This window comes from Sardina pilchardus, chromosome 16 (assembly GCF_963854185.1).
Source record: "Sardina pilchardus chromosome 16, fSarPil1.1, whole genome shotgun sequence".
Lineage (NCBI taxonomy): Eukaryota > Metazoa > Chordata > Actinopteri > Clupeiformes > Clupeidae > Sardina > Sardina pilchardus.
Window position 1 is genome coordinate 15,116,172 of NC_085009.1, and position 21,571 is coordinate 15,137,742.

The following is a 21,571-nucleotide window of genomic DNA, read 5'->3' on the forward strand; positions in this document are numbered from 1 at the left end:
TTCCTGATCTGAAAGTGTATGCATATGATGCAAGTGTGTTTCATTTTGTCACCAGAGTTATATTTTGACAAAGGATTGTTAGGTTTTGATAGCAGAGTTTAGGTACTGATAGTAGAGTTTCAATTTGAAATAGATGTGAAAGGTATATTTCCTAGGGTTGTGTTATGTTTGCTTGTGTGTAGAGTTTTGGCACAGTGAGCGAGGTTTTGAAAAATGTGTTCAAGCAACGGGCAAAAACTGTAATGTAAACCCTTCCTGGAAATGTACATTTGTTTACTGTAATATGGCCAACATGGAGCCCTCCCATAGGCTATAGTATGATTCCTCTCCTTGGTCTCTTCCTGGGATCAAGCCAGGAACATCTTCCATGACATCATACACTGAACTAAATATGGTGCTAAACTTTACATAAAAAAATTGTAAATCGTCATATTATGGCAAATTATAATATAGCCTAAGTACAGCGGATATGTGTAGCCCTATCTGATTTTGAAAAATAATAATAATAGTAAATAAATAATTTACACATATATTCTCATTTAGCCTACGCATAAGCAAAGTTATAGTTTAGAAAACGTGGTCAGAAGTTTAGGCTATTTAGTTTGTGGACTTGTATGGGTTAACAGGACTGATCATGTCATTCTAACTCCACCTCGTATTTTTTACAAATCTTACAACCATTGCGGGCTTCCCTAGCCCTAGGTTGCTACATTAATTAAAAAAAAAAAAAAAAATACAACACGACTTTCTCACAACAGAAATTGCACCACCCTCTTCCCGCTCCCTCGCCCGTAATGAACTTTCCTGGATATTTTCGAGGGCTGCAACTCACCGGCGGAAAGAAAGTTAGACACTGACTGAAGCAGTTTGGGGCCCAATCAATGCGTTTTCTTTTATCTATTTGACACAATCGACTCCGTTGTTTCTATGCACTGAAATTGACACTGACACTTGAGGATGATTGTTATTTTTCCATTTAAATCGTAAAAAAACGAGACTCTAACCTGGGTCAGCAGCGAAGCAGCGACGACAGCGTTCTAACTTACACTGGATTTGAAGCTAACAATGAAGGGTAACTAACTGATAACTATTTCATTTTTAATATGCCCGTTTAAATCAGATATAGGTGCAGTTAATTGTACTAGGCTAATTTATACATAGCTAATGGTACTTAGCTCTACTCTTATTCCTCTCCATCAGTATCGTGCGTATTGCAAACCTGCACATTACTCCTGCTGTCACAGGGACAGACGATTACAGCTGAGGAAGAAAAGACTGTCTCAAAAGCACGCAGTAAGTTTCCGATCCGATCAGACCAATGTAATGTAATGCAATGTAATGTGCACGTGCAAATACACAACCGGTTGATTGGCATTCCTGCAAGTCTTAAAACCAGAATGATGAAACAAAGCAGTCACTGTCACATTCTGGAGAACATTCTTCCTTTATGCCTTTGTGTGTGAAGAACAAGCCTGATCTTGAGCTGGGGACTACGACAGGGTCATTCATAGGCTTTGTGCTGAGTTTCAATGGGTCTTGCCACAAATTAACAAGCAAAAATAATTGTGATATAGGTCTACTACTAGGCTGCTTCTATGATAATAAAATAATAGCCTAACAATGATAATAGCCTAGTTGCCATAATAATGATAATAATAATGATGATGATAATAATAATGGTGATGGTTTACAACGAAATTCAGCAGCAGCACTGTAGTTAAAAGTGCTGTTAAAGTGGTGGTTGAGTTATCAGCATTTCCATTCTGTTACATCACAACCACATTTCATTCAAATTTTGCCCTCTAGTGTTATCACAGCTAAACTGAGGGTGAAGCAGGAAGTCATGCTAGGACGTAATGCATGCCATCCATGTGTTTGTGCTGCAGTGGGGAGGCCATGTAAGGGCTTGGGTTACATTGGACCCAGATTGACAGACCACTTTAAGTGTTTGAGAAAGTGTTGTAGTCTGAGCTACGTAGATATGGTAAGCCTTTACCTTGCTGATATTTCTGCATATTGATATAGGCTACATGTATATTGAATTCCATCTATTCTCAAATGTAGCCTATTCCAGAGAAATATGGCAGTATTGAGATTAGTTTTTTGTCTAAAACCAGTGAGAAAACTGTCAACAAACGTGTCTTATTGCGCCATACAAATATTATATGTAACCTAACCGTAAAAGCTTGGAAAAAATTGGCAGGGTCAGTAACTGTACTAGTAACAGCTAACTATAGAATGTAGCCACTCCTGAAATGAACAGTTTGCTGCTGTTGTTGTGCAGCAGCAAACAGCAAACAGCAAACATGTAGGTACAGTAAAATTGTGCTTACGCATCCATTTGGCTGATGTTTTAATCAAAAACAGCTTACATGTGTCAATTATTACAAATACAGTCAGACTAACTCAAGTGCCTTGCTTAAGAGCATAACGGTAGCAGTCGGGAAATGAACCCACAACTTTTCTGGCTACAGCATATACTACTGTAGCTCCTTAGGTCAGCTACTACTGCTGGCGGGCCGGATCTGGCCCCCAGGCCTTATGTTTGACACCCATGGACTATGCAGTATAATCAGTTTTGTAAAGGTTAGGCAAAGTAGGAAGCAAAGTTAAGAATCTCTGATCAATGTGATTGGTTAGGCATGGGCCAATGATTTCAAGGTCAGGATTATGGATTATGTTGTATTTGGTATTAAACAAATGCTTTGTGAGGGCCAACCAGCACCGCCACATTCTGATTTCATATTTCGAGGGCTGAGAACCAAAGGGGTGTAAGTGACATTTCACAGGAGAGCCAAAACAAATCTAACTGCTTCTACAGTATGTTCACAGTTAAAGACCTTTGGTTTTTGTTCAATAACTATATATTTATCAATATATTTTACTTCTATAATTTTGTCAGCTAAGAGAGCTCATCAAGAGCTTTCAGGTGATATATATAACTCAATTTTGACCAAAATGTCACTTACTCCCCTTTGGTTCTCAGCCCTCGATTTATCAATTAGTTATCAAGTTCCCTTTATCAGAAGAGGGAAATATTACTCCTGTTTGAGTAAATAACCAGGAGGAAAAAGTTGTACACCCAAGGTCAATAAACCCTAGGTCAATAAATTCCACCCTTGCATAGTTACTGTAGGTAGCCTACTGTAACTGTAGTAATGTTTCCTTAGCAAAAGGATGTCTAAGTGTTTTCTTAACAAAAGGATGTCTACCGTCACACAGGTTTGACAGGAATGTTGGAGAGTGAACATTCTAAAGAATATCTGGGTTCATTTGACATCAACAGAGCGATGAAGGATCTTTGTTAGAACCTTGAATTGCTGTGGAATGGAATCCTATGTTAGAATGATGTCTTTCTTTCACATCCTTCCCTGATGTCTAGGCGTATTCAAAAGAAAAGGTCAATGAGGTCAGTGAAGGAAAATATATAGGAGCACATTATGTTCAGACTACTCAACCATACTGCCAAACTGTGAACTCTACAAATTACGTGCAAGCTGTACATCGATGTGCTGTCAAAACAGTGCCAAACATTCCATCCAGGGGAAAACTTTGAGCAACATGGAAAAAGATGTCCTCCTTGCCAACTTCGAAGAACCACCAACAAGAAAATTGCAGCCTTTTAAAACTTTACTAATATTTAAACTTTAGAGTTACCTACCAAAGACAAAAAAAAAAAAAAAACAAGAGACCACAACACAATAAGTTACCTAACTTAAGTCCTTATTCACAGGAGAGAATAGGAGAGAAAGAAATTAAACAGAAATGCTTCCCACCCTTATCAAAACTGGGCTGTTTTATCACTTTTAAAATCTGCTTGCACATTCCACAAAGAACATCAAGCACTAATGTTGACTTCAGGCTGGTCGGTTGTGAAGGAGAAGATAGCCCATTGGAGCTGTGGAATGCCAGCCTGCAATTCACAGACTGGAGTCAATGATTTGCGTGGAGCATACTCACTAAAATCACAATCAGATTATCAATCAATCAATCTATCAATCAATCAATCAATCAATCAGACAAGCTCAAAGGCACTGCAATCACACACAGACACCACAACACGATCATGTCATGTCAGTGTTTAGTGTTTTGCTTTATGATCCCAATATTCTGGGTTTGATGTGTGTGTGTGTGTGTGTGTGTGTGTATGAGAAAGAGAGAGAGAGAGAGAGAGTGACAGGAATATGTAGGCCTAATCATAGTTTCTATGTTTTTTTCAGTTAATCCTTGTTGCTACTATCCATGTCAGCATATGGGAATCTGCATAAGATATGGGATGGACAGTTATGAATGTGATTGTACCCGCACTGGTTACTATGGAGAGAACTGCACTATTCGTGAGTACAGTCATTTCCTGTGTATAAGCCGCAGCCACAGTGTTTTGTGCAAGTTGAAAGAAACAAAACCATATTAATGCCATGATATTGACTGCCCCCATGTATTATCCTCATAGCTGAGGTTTATACATGGTCCCCTTGGTCGAACATTGATTGAGTTAGCGCTATCAGCCGAATGGCGTAGTGCAGGCGCTAATGGAACCAACTGTGTATCTCCTAAATTACCCCCCTAATGCCCGGAATGGTAGCCTACCAAACTTCTGCAGTAGTACAAATAGGATTTGTACTCAAGAAATGAGGCATTGGAAAGTGTGTGAGTACACCAGGAGTTTATTTAAATAACACTTGTCTGATGGCTTCTACTCTATGCTGCTGCCGCTACCAGTGCTCGAGGTCATGGTGCAAATGACCCTAGGGGGCAATTACTCCGAACCATCCCTTTAAGAGATGAATGCAAACAGGCTACAAATCATGTTTATGAAACAGAGTGTAAAGATGTTGTGTCATGCCATGTTGTACCAAGCAATCATTCTAAGCAAACACTGCTTGCCTTGCTCCCCCTGAAGACATGCTTCTGGTGTTTAGTGAGATCACAGGCCAAGATCTTGCAGGGGTCATTCACGGGGAGGAGTAAAGGCAGGTTTAGACTTGTTGCAGACAACGCGTTCGCGTTCGCATCATGGTTGCCTCGCGTATTTTGCGGTCGTTTGGTGCGTCGGTCGTGCACGTCGTCGCAAGCGAACATGACGCGTCCGCGAGATGCAATACTGATAAGAAAGTAGGGGGCGATCACTCCAAAAAAAGGTGACTGCAAGATGCATTATCGACATCGAAGCTGGGGGCAATCATGAGAGTAAACAATGGCACATGGCCAACTTCCACAGCTGAATTACTATAGTCTCCCCCTAGTGAAGACCTCCAGTTGGGTGCGTAATGCTGCAGCGAGTCTGTACACAGGACACAGCAGGTCGCACACGGTCGCATACGCTTACGCTTGGTCTAACGGCAAGTATAATCCCAGCCTAAGACTTCATAACAAAAATATCAACTGTGAGTTAATCTTTTTTTGTTTTGTTGTTTGATGGGGGGGTTTTTTCAGCGGAATTGTGGACCAGAGTTAAGCTCATCCTGAAACCAAGTCCTGATGCTATTCACTATATCCTCACCCACTTCCACTGGCTCTGGAACATCATCAACAGCACTAGACTGCGGGACTGGCTCATGCGGATTGTCTTGACTGGTTAGTATTATGTTGCTTATGTAATGGATGGAATGGGGGATCACAGCTACAGAGATGGTGTTGCTTCACCACCAGTAAAAACAAAATTGAAAAATAACCTGTTATATAACTGGACATTTGATAGTTTGACACTTTCTTGCTGTCATGCTGTTTTGTAAAAAAGGATAATAGTAAAGAAATGATAGCAAAGAAATGGTAGCAGTGCAAGTCTACAGCATGGTCTTGTCATGATCTATGCTGTAGTAGTCCACAATGAGTGAGAGACAACCCGTACCATACAGTGCCTTCGGAATGCCTAATAGACTAAATATTTACAGAAGGTAAATATGCAGAGTCTGCTTGAGATTACTATGGGCACTCTGCCTCCATCATGATCTCTCAGTCAGTTTATGACTTTTTTCCCCCTTTTCTATCTCATAAACAGGAGGAAAAGAAATTTGTTTGTTACCGCAATGTCTGTTTTAGTTTCCTCTTGAAAATGATGTACTGTTTTGAGAGCTACCTTGAAGATGTCAAAGACATCTAGATTTGCTAACAGCAATGTGTTGTTTCTGCTTATTATTGAGCCACATTGCTAGTGTGCTTACTCGATGCGTGTGTTGGGTATGACCTTACATCTGGGAGATGTTGATTCAGTTAAAGCCCTGAGACTTCCCCCCATGTCTGTGTATTGGGTAGAGAGCCCCTGCTCAGCAACTAGGAGGTGCACTTGGAATGTCAGTTGCGTTAGAGGAGTGGCTGAGAGGAGTGAAGGATAGATGGCATCCTTCCAAAATAACTTTTAATATACAATGGACTTTTTTCTGAAGTTCCTGTGATTTAGCAGTCTTCATAAAATTTCTGCTTGATACCCTGACTTCCTGAACTCTCATTTGTAATGGGTATTCCACAGTGTAGGACTTGATATCTTATGTTACATGCTGAAATAGCAAACGTATCACAATTAGCAATCCAATTCTCGAATGTTGTTCTAAATTCTTGTAAGATATTTTATCTCATGCTCCTAAATCAAGTGGAATTCCACTGACTACTTCGGGGAAATCAGTGTTCAAACAAGCTTGTGAAGATAATGGATAACCCTATGTTACAGCACTTTGGTTACCTTGGTTCATGTTTTGATTTGAGCATATTTGTATCCATGAAGGCAACAAAACTTATGAATAAATTTAACGTTTTGCTATCTTGTCCTACTAACTCTTACCGCCTAGCAAGATCCGATCTTATACCAAGTCCTCCAACATACAACTCTAAGTATGGATACCTGAACTGGGAATCATACTACAACACCACCTATTACACGCGTATCCTGCCACCTGTGCCAGAAGACTGCCCAACTCCTATGGGTGCTAAAGGTAAGGCATAATGTCATCACATTTGTGTAAAACTGTCACTTATAGTCACATTGTTTTTATTTATGCATTGTGCTCTTTTGATTTTAAAGCAGACATAGAATGTAAAGCCGTTTTTAATAAGGCTTTGTTAAATACAGGAAGGACAGTTGGGTGCATGGTCACATGAAGCACAATGTTTCTTCCTTAACATGTCAATCATGAGCTTTGAGATGACCACTACAAAAAGTGTCCAATCAGAACAAAGACAGAGTGTGACCCCGAGCACAGACTGTAATGCAAAGTATTCCTCTGATCACTGCCGCCCTCCACACGCTACATTACCACTCCACGTTGGAGATTCACATAGATAGAGTAGGTCGAGTTTATTGTGAGTGGTCATTGGCTGTGAGGAAGCCAATCAGCTGAAAGCTTGCTTAAAGGGATATTCCGCCATTTTTGGAAATACGCTCATTTTCCACCTCCCCTCGAGCAAAACAATCGATATTTACCTTGTTCCCGTTCATCCAGCCATTCTGTGAGTCTGGCGATACAACTTTTAGCTTCAGCCTAGCATAGATCTTTGAATCGGATTAGACCATTAGCTTCTCGTCTGCTAGCTTCATGTTTAAAAGTGACTAAGATTTCTGGTAATTGTCCCATTTAAAACGTGTCTCCTTTCAAGTTAGAAAGTGCAATAAGACCAACTGAAAATGAAACCTGGCGTTTTTCTAGGCTGATTTGACATGGAACTACACTCTCATCTGGCGTAATAATCAAGGCAACTTGCAAACTACTGGCACTACTACTGCTTGTTGTCTATGGGGACTATTTTCAGATGCTGCGTATGATATCACTGCACCTATGGTACGTTTGCAATTTGCCTGGATTATTACGCCAGATGAGAGTGTAGTTCCATGTCAAATCAGCCTAGAAAAACGCCAGGTTTCATTTTCAGTTGGTCTTATTGCACTTTCTAACAAGATTAACTTGGTCTTATTGCACTTTCTAATAATTATTCATATATGGATGCCAGACAAGAATAGGGAAAAAGTGCTAGAACGCTATCTGCTAAAATGGGGCATTTTATTCCACAGTTTGCGTATACAAAATAGCACCTGAGTATGTTTTGGACAGACAAATATAAACATCAGAGAACAAGATATAATACTCTGTTGGTCCATCCATTCTATGTCACTATGATATACTGTATATGAATGATCTGTTTACCTAATTTCCCCAGCATCCTCCTTATATATCCCTCTGGCCTGGCTCTGCTCAAGGGTTTTTCATGTGAAGAGGGAGTTTTTCCCTTTCACAGCTGCATTGGTCTTTATCCAAGGCATCCTGCTTTCTTCAGGCCTTGGACAGCTCTTTGAGACTATTGTATATACAATTTGAAAAAGATGTGTTCTTCTGTCATGTATAGGGTCTCTGAGATGAGCAGCACAGCTAAAAATATTTCAGGTATTTTAATTGTTTTCACTTCTCTGCAGGTAAAACGGAACTTCCAGACCCAAAAATGTTGGTGGAGAGATTTATGCTTCGGGATCATTTCAAGCCTGACCCTCAGGGAAGCAACCTCATGTTTGCCTTCTTTGCCCAACATTTTACTCATCAGTTCTTCAAAACCCACAACAGAATGGGATTGGCATTCACAAAAGCCTTAGGTCATGGGGTAAGTATACTTATGTGTATATGTGTATTATCATCATACTGGTTTCCCGAATTTGAGTCTATACAGAGTATATGAAGACAGTGAAAGGATATGAATATGTGCTGAATGTTGGCTTGAGCTCAAGCCAATGGGTATACAGTAGGTGAACTAATGTAGGCCAACAGTAGGCCTAGGGTTACAGTATGGCCTCCTCAATGACAGCAAATTCTGGACATCCTCTATAACAAATTTGACATCAATCTGATTAACCCTCTAGGAGTAGTACATCAAAATTGAACATGTGTCAGAATGCACAACATTCTAATTAACTAATTTCCTGTTGGGCGTGGCCAGAGCCCTAGAGAGAGATATGCCGATGGGCGTGGCTAATGCAGTGGGAAGCAGTGCCTGGGGAGCCTCACATGCCCAAATGTTTAGGTGAAACTATCCACCTTATTCCTTAACCCAGAAATATGTATCGTTCCGATACTGTTTTCAACTTCCGTTCATTCTGTTCTCGGTAGCTAACTATGCTTCAACTTAGATTTCTTTCGAAATGTTGACAATTCTGACCTAAGCATGGATATACTGCATCATATATAACCGATATAAAATAGAAAAGTTTATCTTTTATATGCGTTATGATAAGTTAAGCACTGTCAACCGTCACGTTAAAATAGATACAACGCAGCCTCGCCGGAAATAGATAACCGTTTTCGGTGTCATGGCGACCCCCATTGTTGGCTACGGAATATCGTGGATACCAGACAAATAACTCACTGACATAAGGAGGTGTTGTGTAGTCCCCAGGTCATACGCAGGGCCAGATCTCTGTTCCTGAGTAGCCACCTTAGTGTGAGGACTGATATGTGCATGTGAATGAGTGTTGTGATAGTAAACAGCAATTTTTTTTTTTGAGAAAGTCAAGAAAGTTTTGTGAGAGGATAACAAATCTCTGGTGCATGTGCCCTCCTGTGCTGGAGCCCTATCTAATGTTTCATAGTATTATCAAAACCTACCTTATTACAGAGGCTTATGTGATATTTGTGTAAAATGATATTACATGTGACTACAACTCTAGGTGGATGCAGGACACATATATGGGGATAATCTTCCCCGGCAGCTGAATCTTAGGCTTCTCAAAGATGGAAAGTTGAAATACCAGGTGAGCGTTCTCACTAAGTGAAAACACAGCGCACCGTCTACATTTTTTTCCCATGCTTTGGTACAAGTGGTAGATACGACCTAGATTAAGGACACTTGGGAGCAGTCTGTGATATCTATTATGTTACTATTTACAGGATTTCTCTTTTTTTAAGAGCCACACTCATGTTGTGACCCTTTAATGTCGACCTCTACCTACTAAATGTGCAAATTAATGTGCCAACGCATTGTTTGCCATAGGATTAGTTGTTAAGCAAATATTTCTTAACATTGTTAACCAAATATGTATTTCTCTGTTTTAATAATCCTAAATTATATAGACACATGGCTTATGTAGATAGTTACATGTATGCTAAAGTTAGTGTTTAGTGTGACAATATGGTCAATATTTTGATAAGAAACAGGCCAAACTTGAAAATGTGTATACAGTGTTCAACTGCACATGCTTTGGATACACTCAGTATTCTGCAGTTGTTGATAAACAGCATTAGAATCGAAACACTGCGATTCGTCTAGATTAGAATGGCTGAAAATACAGACATTTGGTGTGATTTGCAGAAATGTTTGTGTGCAGACACAATGCAGACATTTCTACATGTATTTGAAATCTCTTAATCATTCCATAATCTGCCTATCCCACTTGCACAACACACCTTGGTTACCGATTATTGCAGCTGTATTTCTTGCTGATATTTTCCTGAACAATTAGCTCATAGTACAAGTAGGACAAAATCATATGGTATTCAAATTGTGATAGGTGATATGAACATAATCAGACAGAAGTGCAATATCTGTATACATGCAAGTTCAACAACCATAGCTGCATGGAATGTAAAGGTAAATATACAGTAATCAAGTAATCAAGGATCTTTGATGTAAGATTACTTGCAGCACCTAAATAGCATCATTCATGTGTGAGGATATCTGCTCTGAAAACAATCATTTGCAACACAGCAAAAACCTATACTATCAAATGTTTCCTTTTGGATGTCAGAGGTTGTCATCCATTTCCTATTTCTGAAGGTTCCCATACCTCACACGTTTTTCAGTGATACACACATTCCTTCACACATAGCCGTAATCATGGCTGTACACGTTCAGGCTAAGATAATGGCCCTTCAGTGATGGTTGACAGGATTTGATAAATGTTTGGCAAAACAAATGTTTGGATGATGCTGATTTGGATGTTTTTTTAAGAGTGTGTATACAGGGTTTTTTTTTAAAGGTGAAATTGGGGTGAATATGTCAGACCACAGAGGAAAAACAATCATTGAACAATTGTTAAATCGTTGTCTGCATCATATTCCCTTGAAGATTGCGAAATATTGCGAAAGATTGTCAAAGTGGTCTGTGTCATATTTGTGCTATGTGTAAGGAATGACGCAACCTGACATATTTTTTGCGTCTTTTGTAATCTAACGTTTGTTGTTAAAGCATAGCCTGATAGTCATTTATCTTCATGCTCTGAAAAGCTGCTGAATGGTGAGATGTACCCACCAACAGAAGCCATGGCAAAGGTTAACATGAGCTACCCTCCATCTGTGGCCCCGGAGAACAGACTGGCAATTGGACAGGAGGTTTTTGGGCTCCTGCCAGGCCTCAGTTTGTATGCCACGCTATGGCTGCGTGAACACAACCGTATCTGTGACATCCTGCTTGAAGAACACCCCACCTGGGACGATGAACAACTTTTCCAGACTGCCCGTCTCATTGTTATTGGTAACTATGGGTTTTAATCCTATAACACAGATGGTGTCACTATTAAGTGTATTTTCAATTGAATATGGTGTCTCTTAATATTTAGTTTGTATAAGTACATTTTTGACGTTTTAGATGTTAACTGTCGTCGTCTGAGATGTTACTAAAATAATTGTGTGTTGCTTTTAGGTGAGACAATCAGGATTGTGATTGAAGACTACGTCCAACATCTAAGTGGCTATCTACTTCATCTGAAGTTTGACCCAGAGCTACTGTTTGGTTCCCAGTTCCAGTACCAGAACCGCATAGCTTTGGAATTCAACCACCTGTACCACTGGCATCCTCTCATGCCTGATAGCTTCCACATCGATGGTGATGAGATTCCTTACTCCCAGTTCATCTTCAATACGTCCGTTCTCACCCACTATGGGGTGGAGAAGCTTGTCGAGGCTTTCTCCCTGCAGCAGGCTGGACAGGTAGTTATTTGAAAAGTCTTTCTGGTCTACCCGTAATTTTCCGACTATTAGCCGCGGCTTATACATTGATTTTGCAAAATATCTTCCGATATGAAGTTAATACAGGGGGGCAGTTAATATGGTGTTAATATGGTTTTCTTTCTTTTAACTTGCAATAAAACACTGTCCTGCGGCTTATACACAATGCGGCTTATATGCGGGAAATTACTGTATACTGTATGTCTTTCATCTCAGTAATGAAAAATGAAATGTGTATTTCTCATAAGGCTTGCAGATAGGATAGAAAAAAATGTAGCTGACAAAATCATTACTTAGTACTTAAAATCCAAAGAGTGGTCAGACAATGGTCATTTAGGTCAATTTGGGTGTGATCCACTGCCATTCAAATGAGGTCACTTAGACATTTCCATTCCATTCAAGAATACCAGCTGCCTGTTACATTCCTTCGTGGTTCTGACATAGTTTGGAGCTGTGTTTTGGGTCACTAACCTCATTGTGAAAGAAACTGGCCTCAACCAAACACTGCCCACACGGTGCGGCATGATGTTTCAAACTGGAACGGTGGCCTTCTTTCCTCCGAATTCGTTTGGTTCTGTATAAATTTCCCACGACACAAAAAACATTCCAAATTTCCCACCACACCACCACCCTTAGACATCACATGCTTGACAGATGGAGTGAACACTCCTCCAGGAGTTTGGCCTGAGTCTCTGAACACCTTCGATGTGTCTGTACAGTACATAACACTTTTTTTGTTCCAGTCTTTCTCCAATGACTGTTTGTGTTCTTTTGCCCATTTTTTTTTTGAGTCAGTCTGAGATGTGGCTTTTTCTTTACAACTCCGGAGAGCCAGCGTCCTGAAGTCACCTCTTCTGTTGATATTGACACACTGGTGTTTTGCAAGTACTATGTAACAAAACTGCCAGTTGAGGACCAGTGACACATCTGTTTCTCAATCTAGACTCCCTCTCCTCTCTATTCAGGTTAAAGTCAGTTCACACTATTCTGTGGAAAGAGTCGTGTCATTTCTCCATTTCACAGCAAAGATTGACCAGTTTCAGAAGAAAGTTGTGTGTGTCACAGCCATTTTTCGGACTTATGTTCCCGAGGAATTCTTTAAAATGGTAATGGCTATGACAAAATAAAACACTTGCCTGAAATTCCCCTATTTAAAGTGAAAAAACATGTAATTAAGAAATTCCAATCAACTGGAACTGCGACAAATTTGTCTGGACAAGGACCCGCTGTTTATCTTGTGCCCACAGTGGGGATGTGGGCTAGGTCAGAAATTCCAGGAGAACTACTTTTAGAGAGTTATAGAAACAAGCAGCATCTAGTAGTCACCAAGTCTCAAAAAAAAAAACCCTCAGAAGTGACCTCCATGTTAATATATTATTTGAATGCCATTTTTGTTCAGTTACAAATGTCAAAGGCTGAAGTTTCTAAATGCTATTGGGACTTTGCCTGCAATCTTGTTCTGTGGTCAGTTGGAGTGAATATTGAGGGGTTTTTTGCAACACTCATTGTGGTTGGACTGAGAAAGGATACCGGAGCAACACAGACGTTTTTGAGACTTTTTTAATGCAATGGTGCACAGCAAAAAGACTAACGTTTACGATGTTGATTACATCTTCGTCAGAGTCGATCATTAAAAAAAAATAAGTCTCAAAAACGTCTGTGTTGTTCCAGCATCCTTCCTCAGTTTGATTAGCTTGTTCCCTGCCGTGGATGCACCAGTTGTTTGCAGAAGCGCAGGATCTACTCCTTCCTTGAACTCATGGTGGTTGGGTTTGTCATGCATAGAAAGACTATATACTGAAAAGAACCTCATGGTGAAGGATCTGTGATGTTGTGGGGCTGTTGTTATTCCAAAGACCCTGGGCACCTGCGCAAAGTCTGTGTCTCTGCCAAGACACTAAAAGTGGGTCATGATTGGATCATCAAGCAGGTCATTGAACCATAACAAATTTCCAAATCAACACAGAAATGGCTTACTGAGCTTCTGCCATTATTATTTCAGTCCTCTGATCTGAAATCCATAGAAAACCAGTGGGGTGAGCTAACACCTCCAGCCCTGCCTGAATAGCTTTGTCCCACCCTGTGGCCATGTGCTTCACTATGTAAACAGAGGCCACGTGCGAGAGTTGCTTTTGACAAGCCAGGAGATCATGTGTTTGGTGCGTGATGCACTGTCCATCTTGTCACAATGAGGCATTTTTTTTTTTCTCAGAACTGTTCTTCCCAAAAAGGTTGGAATTTTCCTCACTGTTTTCATTGAGATGTATGATTGCCAGTAGATATTTTGTATATCTTTTTTTACTCAACTTAACCAGCGGTGCCAAAAAATGTGAAAGACACTGTTTATACAGTATGGCACTTACTGTACATCAACCATGTCTTGCTATAATTGTCATTTACCTGTAGCCTATTTCATATGTTCTAATGGCCAGAAAAAGAAAAACATCCTTGTTTTTGAAGGAAAAGCTAAGTTACTAAGCAAAGTTACCTCAAACTTTGAATGGATGTATTTGTCACTTACATGTTGGCCTTGAAACTGACCTTGATGATGTAGATGAATCTGTGTGCCAGCCACAAGACTTAATGGCATAGGGCGGCACTATGAGTCCCTATAGGCCACACCATGGGCCAGACAAGCAAGGTAGAATTGATTATTTTCTCTTTTTTTTCATATCAACAGTACTCGGTGACCTCGAAAAACAGAAATCTCTGTGAAAAATCGCGAGAATTCCCCTTGAGGCTTCTTCATGCTCCCTTTACATAAACAAAAACAAATGTTTCAAGCCAGTGTAACGGTCATAGCCCACATTCTTCCATGCCTCCTTTGATTTGGCATGGGTATAAGCAATATAAGCTTCTTACCGGAGTCAAATTCCTTGTTTGTGGACACAAACCTGGCCAATAAAGCTGATTCTGATTCTGATTCTGAATCTGATTCTTGTCCACTAGAGGGCATCTAAGAATCAGATATGGCAAAAGGGATGTACAGTAGGTCATAATGACAACCTGAAATATGAACAACATCCTTCACATTTATTTCTATCCCTGGTAAACTTGAGTAAGAAGAGTTATTCAAAAATATTTTTTTTTTTTTTTTTTTTCAATTTGTCTTAGTTTGACAATGAAAACAATGAGGGGGACAATGCAACTTTGATGGAAAACAAATCTTATGAAGAAAAACATGTTCATTAAGAACATACACCATAATTATTGGCACCATGTAGAAAATCTTGTGAATACAAGGTAACTATTTTTCCATTTATATTCAACTTCTTGAGTGTCCATGAACTTGGCTGTCCATATTTACACTAGCAACATATTTGTAGGAGGAAGACAGAAAAATATTGCTGTAAGGAAATCTTAATGTTCACAAAAAATATATAAAAACCTTTAACCAAGCGAATGAGTTATTCAGTTACCTATTAGACCTCTGCAGTTTGTCTACAAAAAGGAACCAAAGCTGCCATCTGTTGACATAGCAGAAGGAACAGTTACTAGTGTACAATGTTACTCTGTTGGTTTGTCTTTTGTCAAAAAACACACATGATTTTACCCAAGGCAGAAGTGCAAAATATCACAAATATCAAAATATATTGTGTACTTACACTATTTAGGATGAACTTAATAGCAAAAACCCTCATGAAGTGACTTTTCTTCTTTCAGATAGGTGGCGGTAAAAATATTCATCCTATTATAATTAGTGTGACGGAGAGTGTTATTCGAGAAGCGAGAGAACTCCGTGTGCAGCCTTTTAATGAGTACCGCAAACGCTTCAACCTGGAGCCATATACATCATTCTTTGATTTAACTGGTGAGTACAAAATGTTTTTAACTCTTAAGATTGTTAATTCAGAGAAGTTAAACTGAATTGGTTTTGTGGTGAGATTGACAAGATTAGTAGACTTTAGAGCTAGCACGAAGTGATGGTGGCAAGGAAAAACACCTTCCCTTTTTTTAACAGAATTAAACCTTCAGCTGAACCCAGCACAGTGGGGGACTTGTCTGCTTGGGCCTGATCCAGGGTGACTCAAGTAAAGTCAAACAGAAAAGCCAGCTTATGGATGTAATAGTTCCACAACTTACTACTGGCCCCAAGGCCTACTCATGGGTGTTACTGGTGACATTTAGGGCTAAGCATCGCATATAAAACACAGGAAACACTTAATGAAAATTGAGCACAATATATTGGAAGAAAAACTATGGAAGTAAGGGACTGGTATTTAGCAACAGGGGATCGGTCCCAGAATGGGACATACATTTAGTCGCTGACACTAACACTGCTCCAGCACACTACTGTATATTAATAACATATACGGTGCCCATGTCAAAAGGTCAAAACTATGAAAGCACACGTACATGGAATGATGTACAGTATGACCAAAAAAATAGTAACAAAGTTAAACGTTTTTTTGATTTAATCACAGCCTTTCACATTCTTTGCAGACAGATGGCTATCGTTTTTCTAACGCAGCTCAGATCAACTTCTGTATGACTCAGTGTCCGTTGGCATAGAAACAAAATAGAAAACACTGTTGTGGCTGTCACCATGGCTCTGGCCCTGCTGATATCACTGAAACTAAATGCCGCTAAACTCACCAGATTCCCTGATGATTTGGTAAATTCAAGTTACTTACAGCATGTTGAATACTTTTTAGGGACCACCTGCTCCATATTGTCACATTCAAATTCACATCAAAATCACTAATGACCTCCTGCTTGCTGCCGACAATGGCCTCATCACCATCCTCATCCTCCTTGACCTTTCTTCAGCTTTTGATACAGTTTCCCATTCCATCCTTTTCCACTGCCTCTCTGATCTCATCGGCCTCAGTGGCACAACACTGTCCTGGTTCTGGTCCTACAACATCACAGACCGGAAACAATTCATCATCCTAAAATGGCTCCAACTCTGATCCAGCACCCACCGACCAAGGTGTGTCCCAGGGCTCTGTGCTTGGTCCTCTGCTGTTTGCCATCTATATGCTACCCCTAGATCATATTGCAGTATCTGTTAACATGGACTCAACCTCCACTGCTACGCCGATGACGCTCAACTTCAGCACAAACCCCTCCTCCCAGCTCCCACCCACACAACTTGTCAACTGCCTGCAGAAACTCAAATCATGGATGATAACACAGACCATGGTGGTGGCCCCTGGCCTGTACCACTGCTTAGGGAAGTTGGAGACCTGGCCCTGTTTGTGGGTGGCTGCTCAATTTCCCCATCTCCTGAGGCATGCAACCTGGACTCCACTCTCTCCGTCCGGGCACACATCAACATCATCATCACCAAGTCCGCCTACCACCTCAGCAACATCTCACGATTCCGGCCTTTACTCACACATTCAGTAACTGAGACACTCATCCATGCCTTCACCACCTCCCATCTGGACTATTGCAGTGGTGTCCTGTCTGGACTGCCCACCAATGCCCTTAGCAGACTCCAGTATATCACGGAACTCAGCTGCCAGCGTTCTAAACCACACAAAGCTCTGGCTGCATATCACCCCTATCCTAACAGCTCCACTGATTGCCAGGCAAGTAACGTATCACCTACCAGATCCTCCTGCTTACCTACAAATCTCTCCGTGGACTCTCACCACAATGCCTCACAGATCTCCTCCACCCTATACTCTCAGCCAGCTGATCTGACGAGGACCCGCTGGCCACCCTCGGCACCATGTTACAGACTTTAGGTGACAGGGCTTTCTCTGCCAGTGCTCCCACACTCTGGAACAGTCTACCACTCCACGTTCACTCTGTCCTATAGTCTAGTCGTAATCCCCATAGGCCCAATAGTAAACCCAGAAATGTTGAGTACCCTAAAGTTTTATTGCATAAATGTAATCTATAGGGCTAGTGGATGAAATTCTACTTGGTTGCCTAAAGTTGCACTTTGGGCAATTTGCATAATTAGCATAAATATATAGCCAATTAAGGCGAATAGGGTGCAGGTGAATAGGGTAAAAAAATTAAATAATAGACATCACTATGAAACTTTCTCAGTTGGTTACTTGTGTTAAGATGAGGAAAAAATGTATTGCATGTTTTTTATATTTTAATGTTTACATATGCAAATTAGGCCCTATCTCATAAAAAAGGCTCTGATTTGCATACACACAAAATCAGATAGTGTGATAAAGCCAGGCTCAAAATTTTTCTTTTTTCCAAAGTAAACATGTATACTTGGAGGGCTGAGTTGGTAAAAACCTTTAAAGGAACCTGGTAAGGAGGCAGTGTTAACCTATTGACCCATTTAATCCCAATGGTCATAATTGTGACCGTACAAAAACATCTTGCTCCTGTGCCTTTAAAATGTCATAGTTATATGTTGTATATAGTTCTTGTATATAGTTAATGTGTATTTGTGTACGTGTGCATGCTGGATATAGTTATTTAGCATATTATGTATAGTTCTTGTAGGTTTGCGTGTGTGTGCATGCTGTTATATAGTTATTTTGCATGGAGCTCCTAATTTCTTAATCGGTCCGTCCATAGGTCAACACTGCCTCCTGACCAGGTTCCTTAAAGGTTTTCACCAACTCAGACCCCAAGTACACATGTTTACCCTTGGAAAAAAATATTTTGAGCATGACTTTATTATTAAACAATCTGATGTTGTCAGTATGCAAATGAGCGCATGTTTAATGAGACATGGCCTCATTTGCCTATGTAAACATTAAAATATAAAAAACATGCAATACATTTTTTTCTCATCTTAGCACAAGTAACCAACTACGAAAGTTCCATAGTGATATCTATTATTTAAAATTTTTACCCTATTCACCTGCACCCTATTCACCTTAATTGCCTATATATTTATGCTAATTATGCAAATTGCCCAAAGTGCAACTTTAGGCAACCAAGTTAAATTCCATCTATTAGGCCTATAGATGACATTTCTGCAATAAAACTTTAGGGTACTCAACATTTCTGGGTTCAAGAAATTACGACTAGACTACTATGCTTGCCCACGTTCAAAAAGCACCTCAAAACATCTATTTTCACTAGGTCCTTTGATCCCTAACCGCCCCCCTCCCCCATTTGTTAAGCGACCTTGGGTACCATGAAAGACGCTATTTAAGTTGAATTATTCATGATCTAATATCATCATATTGCACATCCCTAGTTTAATACATTAGCTACTACTACTTACTAGCAGTCAAGGATAACAGTGTATGACCCTAAGACGTGCAGACCCAGGTCATAAATAAAACCGGTCCTCTCATGCATATATGTACTGTGCCTTTACAATCGCCCCTAATGCTTACAGTATGTTTATTTTGCATCTTGCATACTTTTGAGAATGTGCATGGATGACGTGCCAAATTAATGCAGGAAACGTTTCACATACAGTATGTGATATGTATATGCATTGTTAAAAGCAATTACATCCCAAGCAAATGACTAGTTCTAACATTGTACAAAGCATGAAAAAGCACTGATCAAGCCATCTGTATTTCTCTTGACTTTCTGTGATATTATTTATTATTATTATTTTTTTTTTAATTTATTTTCAGAAAATGAAGAGACTGCACGTGAGCTGGAAGAACTCTATGGGGACATAGACGCCCTGGAATTTTACCCTGGACTTTTACTGGAAAAGCCTCGTCCAGGTGCGATATTTGGTCAGAGCATGGTAGAGATGGGCGCGCCATTTTCCTTGAAGGGTCTGTTGGGAAATCCAATATGTTCTCCCGATTATTGGAAACCCAGCACATTCGGTGGCACGACAGGTTTTAACCTTGTCAATTCCGCCTCGCTTGAAAGGCTGGTGTGTCTGAACAGTAAGCGGTGTCCCTATGTAGCATTCAGTGTTCCCTCTCAATCACACTCTGAAACACAAGAACGGCCATCTTCTTTGAAGCCTGAACTGTAGGACCGGTGGTAATACATACCGTGCATCACCGATCAAAGATCATTTCTTTATACCAACACAATAAAGCACATAATGGTTTTCACTCACAATTTCACAATCTCAGAACAATATGTTTTTATTTTTTCTTTTCTCCATCAGAACAATTCAATAAATGCACTGCAAGGAATGTGATAATGATTGGCCAGTCTTGCTGTTCAACTAGTCACTGGTTTACACATAGACCTTAATACATGTTCTTATTATTGAGGGCTATATTGTAAAATATGTCAGAAGAATGATTTTGAAAAATACATGTCAATATATAACTCAAATAAATAATTACATACATGTGTCTAGATATCCTTCAGTAAATGAATAACTGCCTTAATTTGTATGTCTTGATGTATTTCAGGATTTACTGGTTTAATATGCAAATAAGGTATGTTTTTCAGTTTAGTTGGAACCATTTGTTGGAGTTGGTTTATTCCCTGCTGTAGCTCTTTTGGTTCTTTAAGAAGAATAGTGAGCTGATCCACTCCCAGTGCCCTAGAAAGATGACAAGGTTCTGGGTTCAGCCATTTCTTCTGTAGGCTAGAAGAAATGCTGATCCTAAATATTGCGGCATGGATTGGAGGGGTGTGCTCTGTTAACCAGAACCTATCCTTGAGGCTTTCTTTACTGTCCATTTCTGAAAGATGATATTTGAATGGCTCTTGTTTTCACCAGATGATCTCACTGCTGATCTGTAGGCATCGCTACTACTGTTTACTTTTGATTGCAAAAACTATAGTCATACCCTCTCATCGCAGACGGGGCAGGTAGTCCGTCGACCGGCAACTAAACTAAACTAAACGTTAGTGAATTGTGTTCCATGACAATTGCTATTTTCCTGTCTTTATATGGCAACATTTTGAAAATGGTTCATGAGGGATTGTCCCATTTCAAAGAGGAAGATTGTGACCCCTGTCAGTCATAACTATGTTTCAAGGGGGAGGGGTAGCAGACAGAGGAAGAGTTTAAACTTAGAGGTGGGATTCAGCCACAGTATGCATGTCCAAAATACATCTCCATATTCGATATCTATATTTTTATACACATTCAGTCTCATGCACCGTTAATGAGTCACAGACTTACCACAAAGCAGTTTTGCTTAGGCCACTTCTTGGACTTCTTCCATTCTTTGATTAAAAAAATAATAAAACATCCAAAACGATGCTGACCAAGTCACATTTAGCAATACAGTATGTAGCAAAATATGTAGCAAATGTCCTGTATGTGACAGGAAAGTTGTTTCCTAGTATGCATTCCTATAAAAATCTGATGGCTAGGAGGTTGCGTCTGTTGCACTTTTTTCTCTAATAGATTTGGTCTCTGTATCCTCACATCACATCCACACCCGTACAAACTAGAAAAGCACTCTGACAGTGCAGACCTCTGCCAAGCGAAAACATAACCGCCTCCTGGATCCAGACGGATCCGGATCACTCCCAAAATTTAATTGTTTCTTCCTTTGGTCATTTCAGACCTTTCCTGAAAATTGTATCAAAATCCATCCATAACTTTTTGAGTTATCTTGCTAACAGACACACAGACAGACAAACAGACAAACAAACAAACAAACAAACAAACCCTGATGAAAACATAACCTCCTTTGTGGAGGTAAATATGAATAAGAATTGCTTCTATTACATTTTGGTGAAGAATAGGGGTTCCAAAAATGTTGGTACAAATACTTCTTAATGAGGGATTTTCTCTAAATAGATTTACAGTGTACATGTACTTCAGTTTTGAAAAT

The 21,571-nt window shown here is 39.9% G+C and overlaps 1 protein-coding gene across 2 annotated transcripts; it reads left to right on the forward strand.

The window, feature by feature from the left end:
• The first annotated feature begins 743 nt into the window (after positions 1-743).
• ptgs1 (prostaglandin-endoperoxide synthase 1) lies at positions 744-20,106 on the forward strand. Of its 2 annotated transcripts, none has more exons than XM_062516810.1 (11): positions 744-1,072; positions 1,201-1,293; positions 4,221-4,337; positions 5,437-5,577; positions 6,786-6,929; positions 8,402-8,583; positions 9,644-9,727; positions 11,199-11,445; positions 11,614-11,900; positions 15,582-15,729; positions 19,439-20,106. In XM_062516810.1, the coding sequence occupies exons 1-11, from the start codon at positions 1,066-1,068 to the stop codon at positions 19,795-19,797; spliced, it is 1,809 nt and encodes a 602-aa protein (XP_062372794.1). In that variant the 5' UTR covers positions 744-1,065; the 3' UTR covers positions 19,798-20,106. The 2 variants fall into 2 exon arrangements, with proteins under 2 accessions (XP_062372794.1, XP_062372795.1); XM_062516811.1 differs by having other exon boundaries at positions 1,245-1,293.
• Positions 20,107-21,571: the final 1,465 nt, after the last annotated feature.

What these genes read in the sequence shown, in the direction of transcription:
- ptgs1 (XM_062516810.1), top strand. An exon ending in CAAAAGCCTTAGGTCATGGG is followed by an intron (nt 8,584 to 9,643) that starts GTAAGTATACTT and finishes CTACAACTCTAG; the next exon opens with GTGGATGCAGGACACATATA. An exon ending in TGCCCGTCTCATTGTTATTG is followed by an intron (nt 11,446 to 11,613) that starts GTAACTATGGGT and finishes TGTTGCTTTTAG; the next exon opens with GTGAGACAATCAGGATTGTG.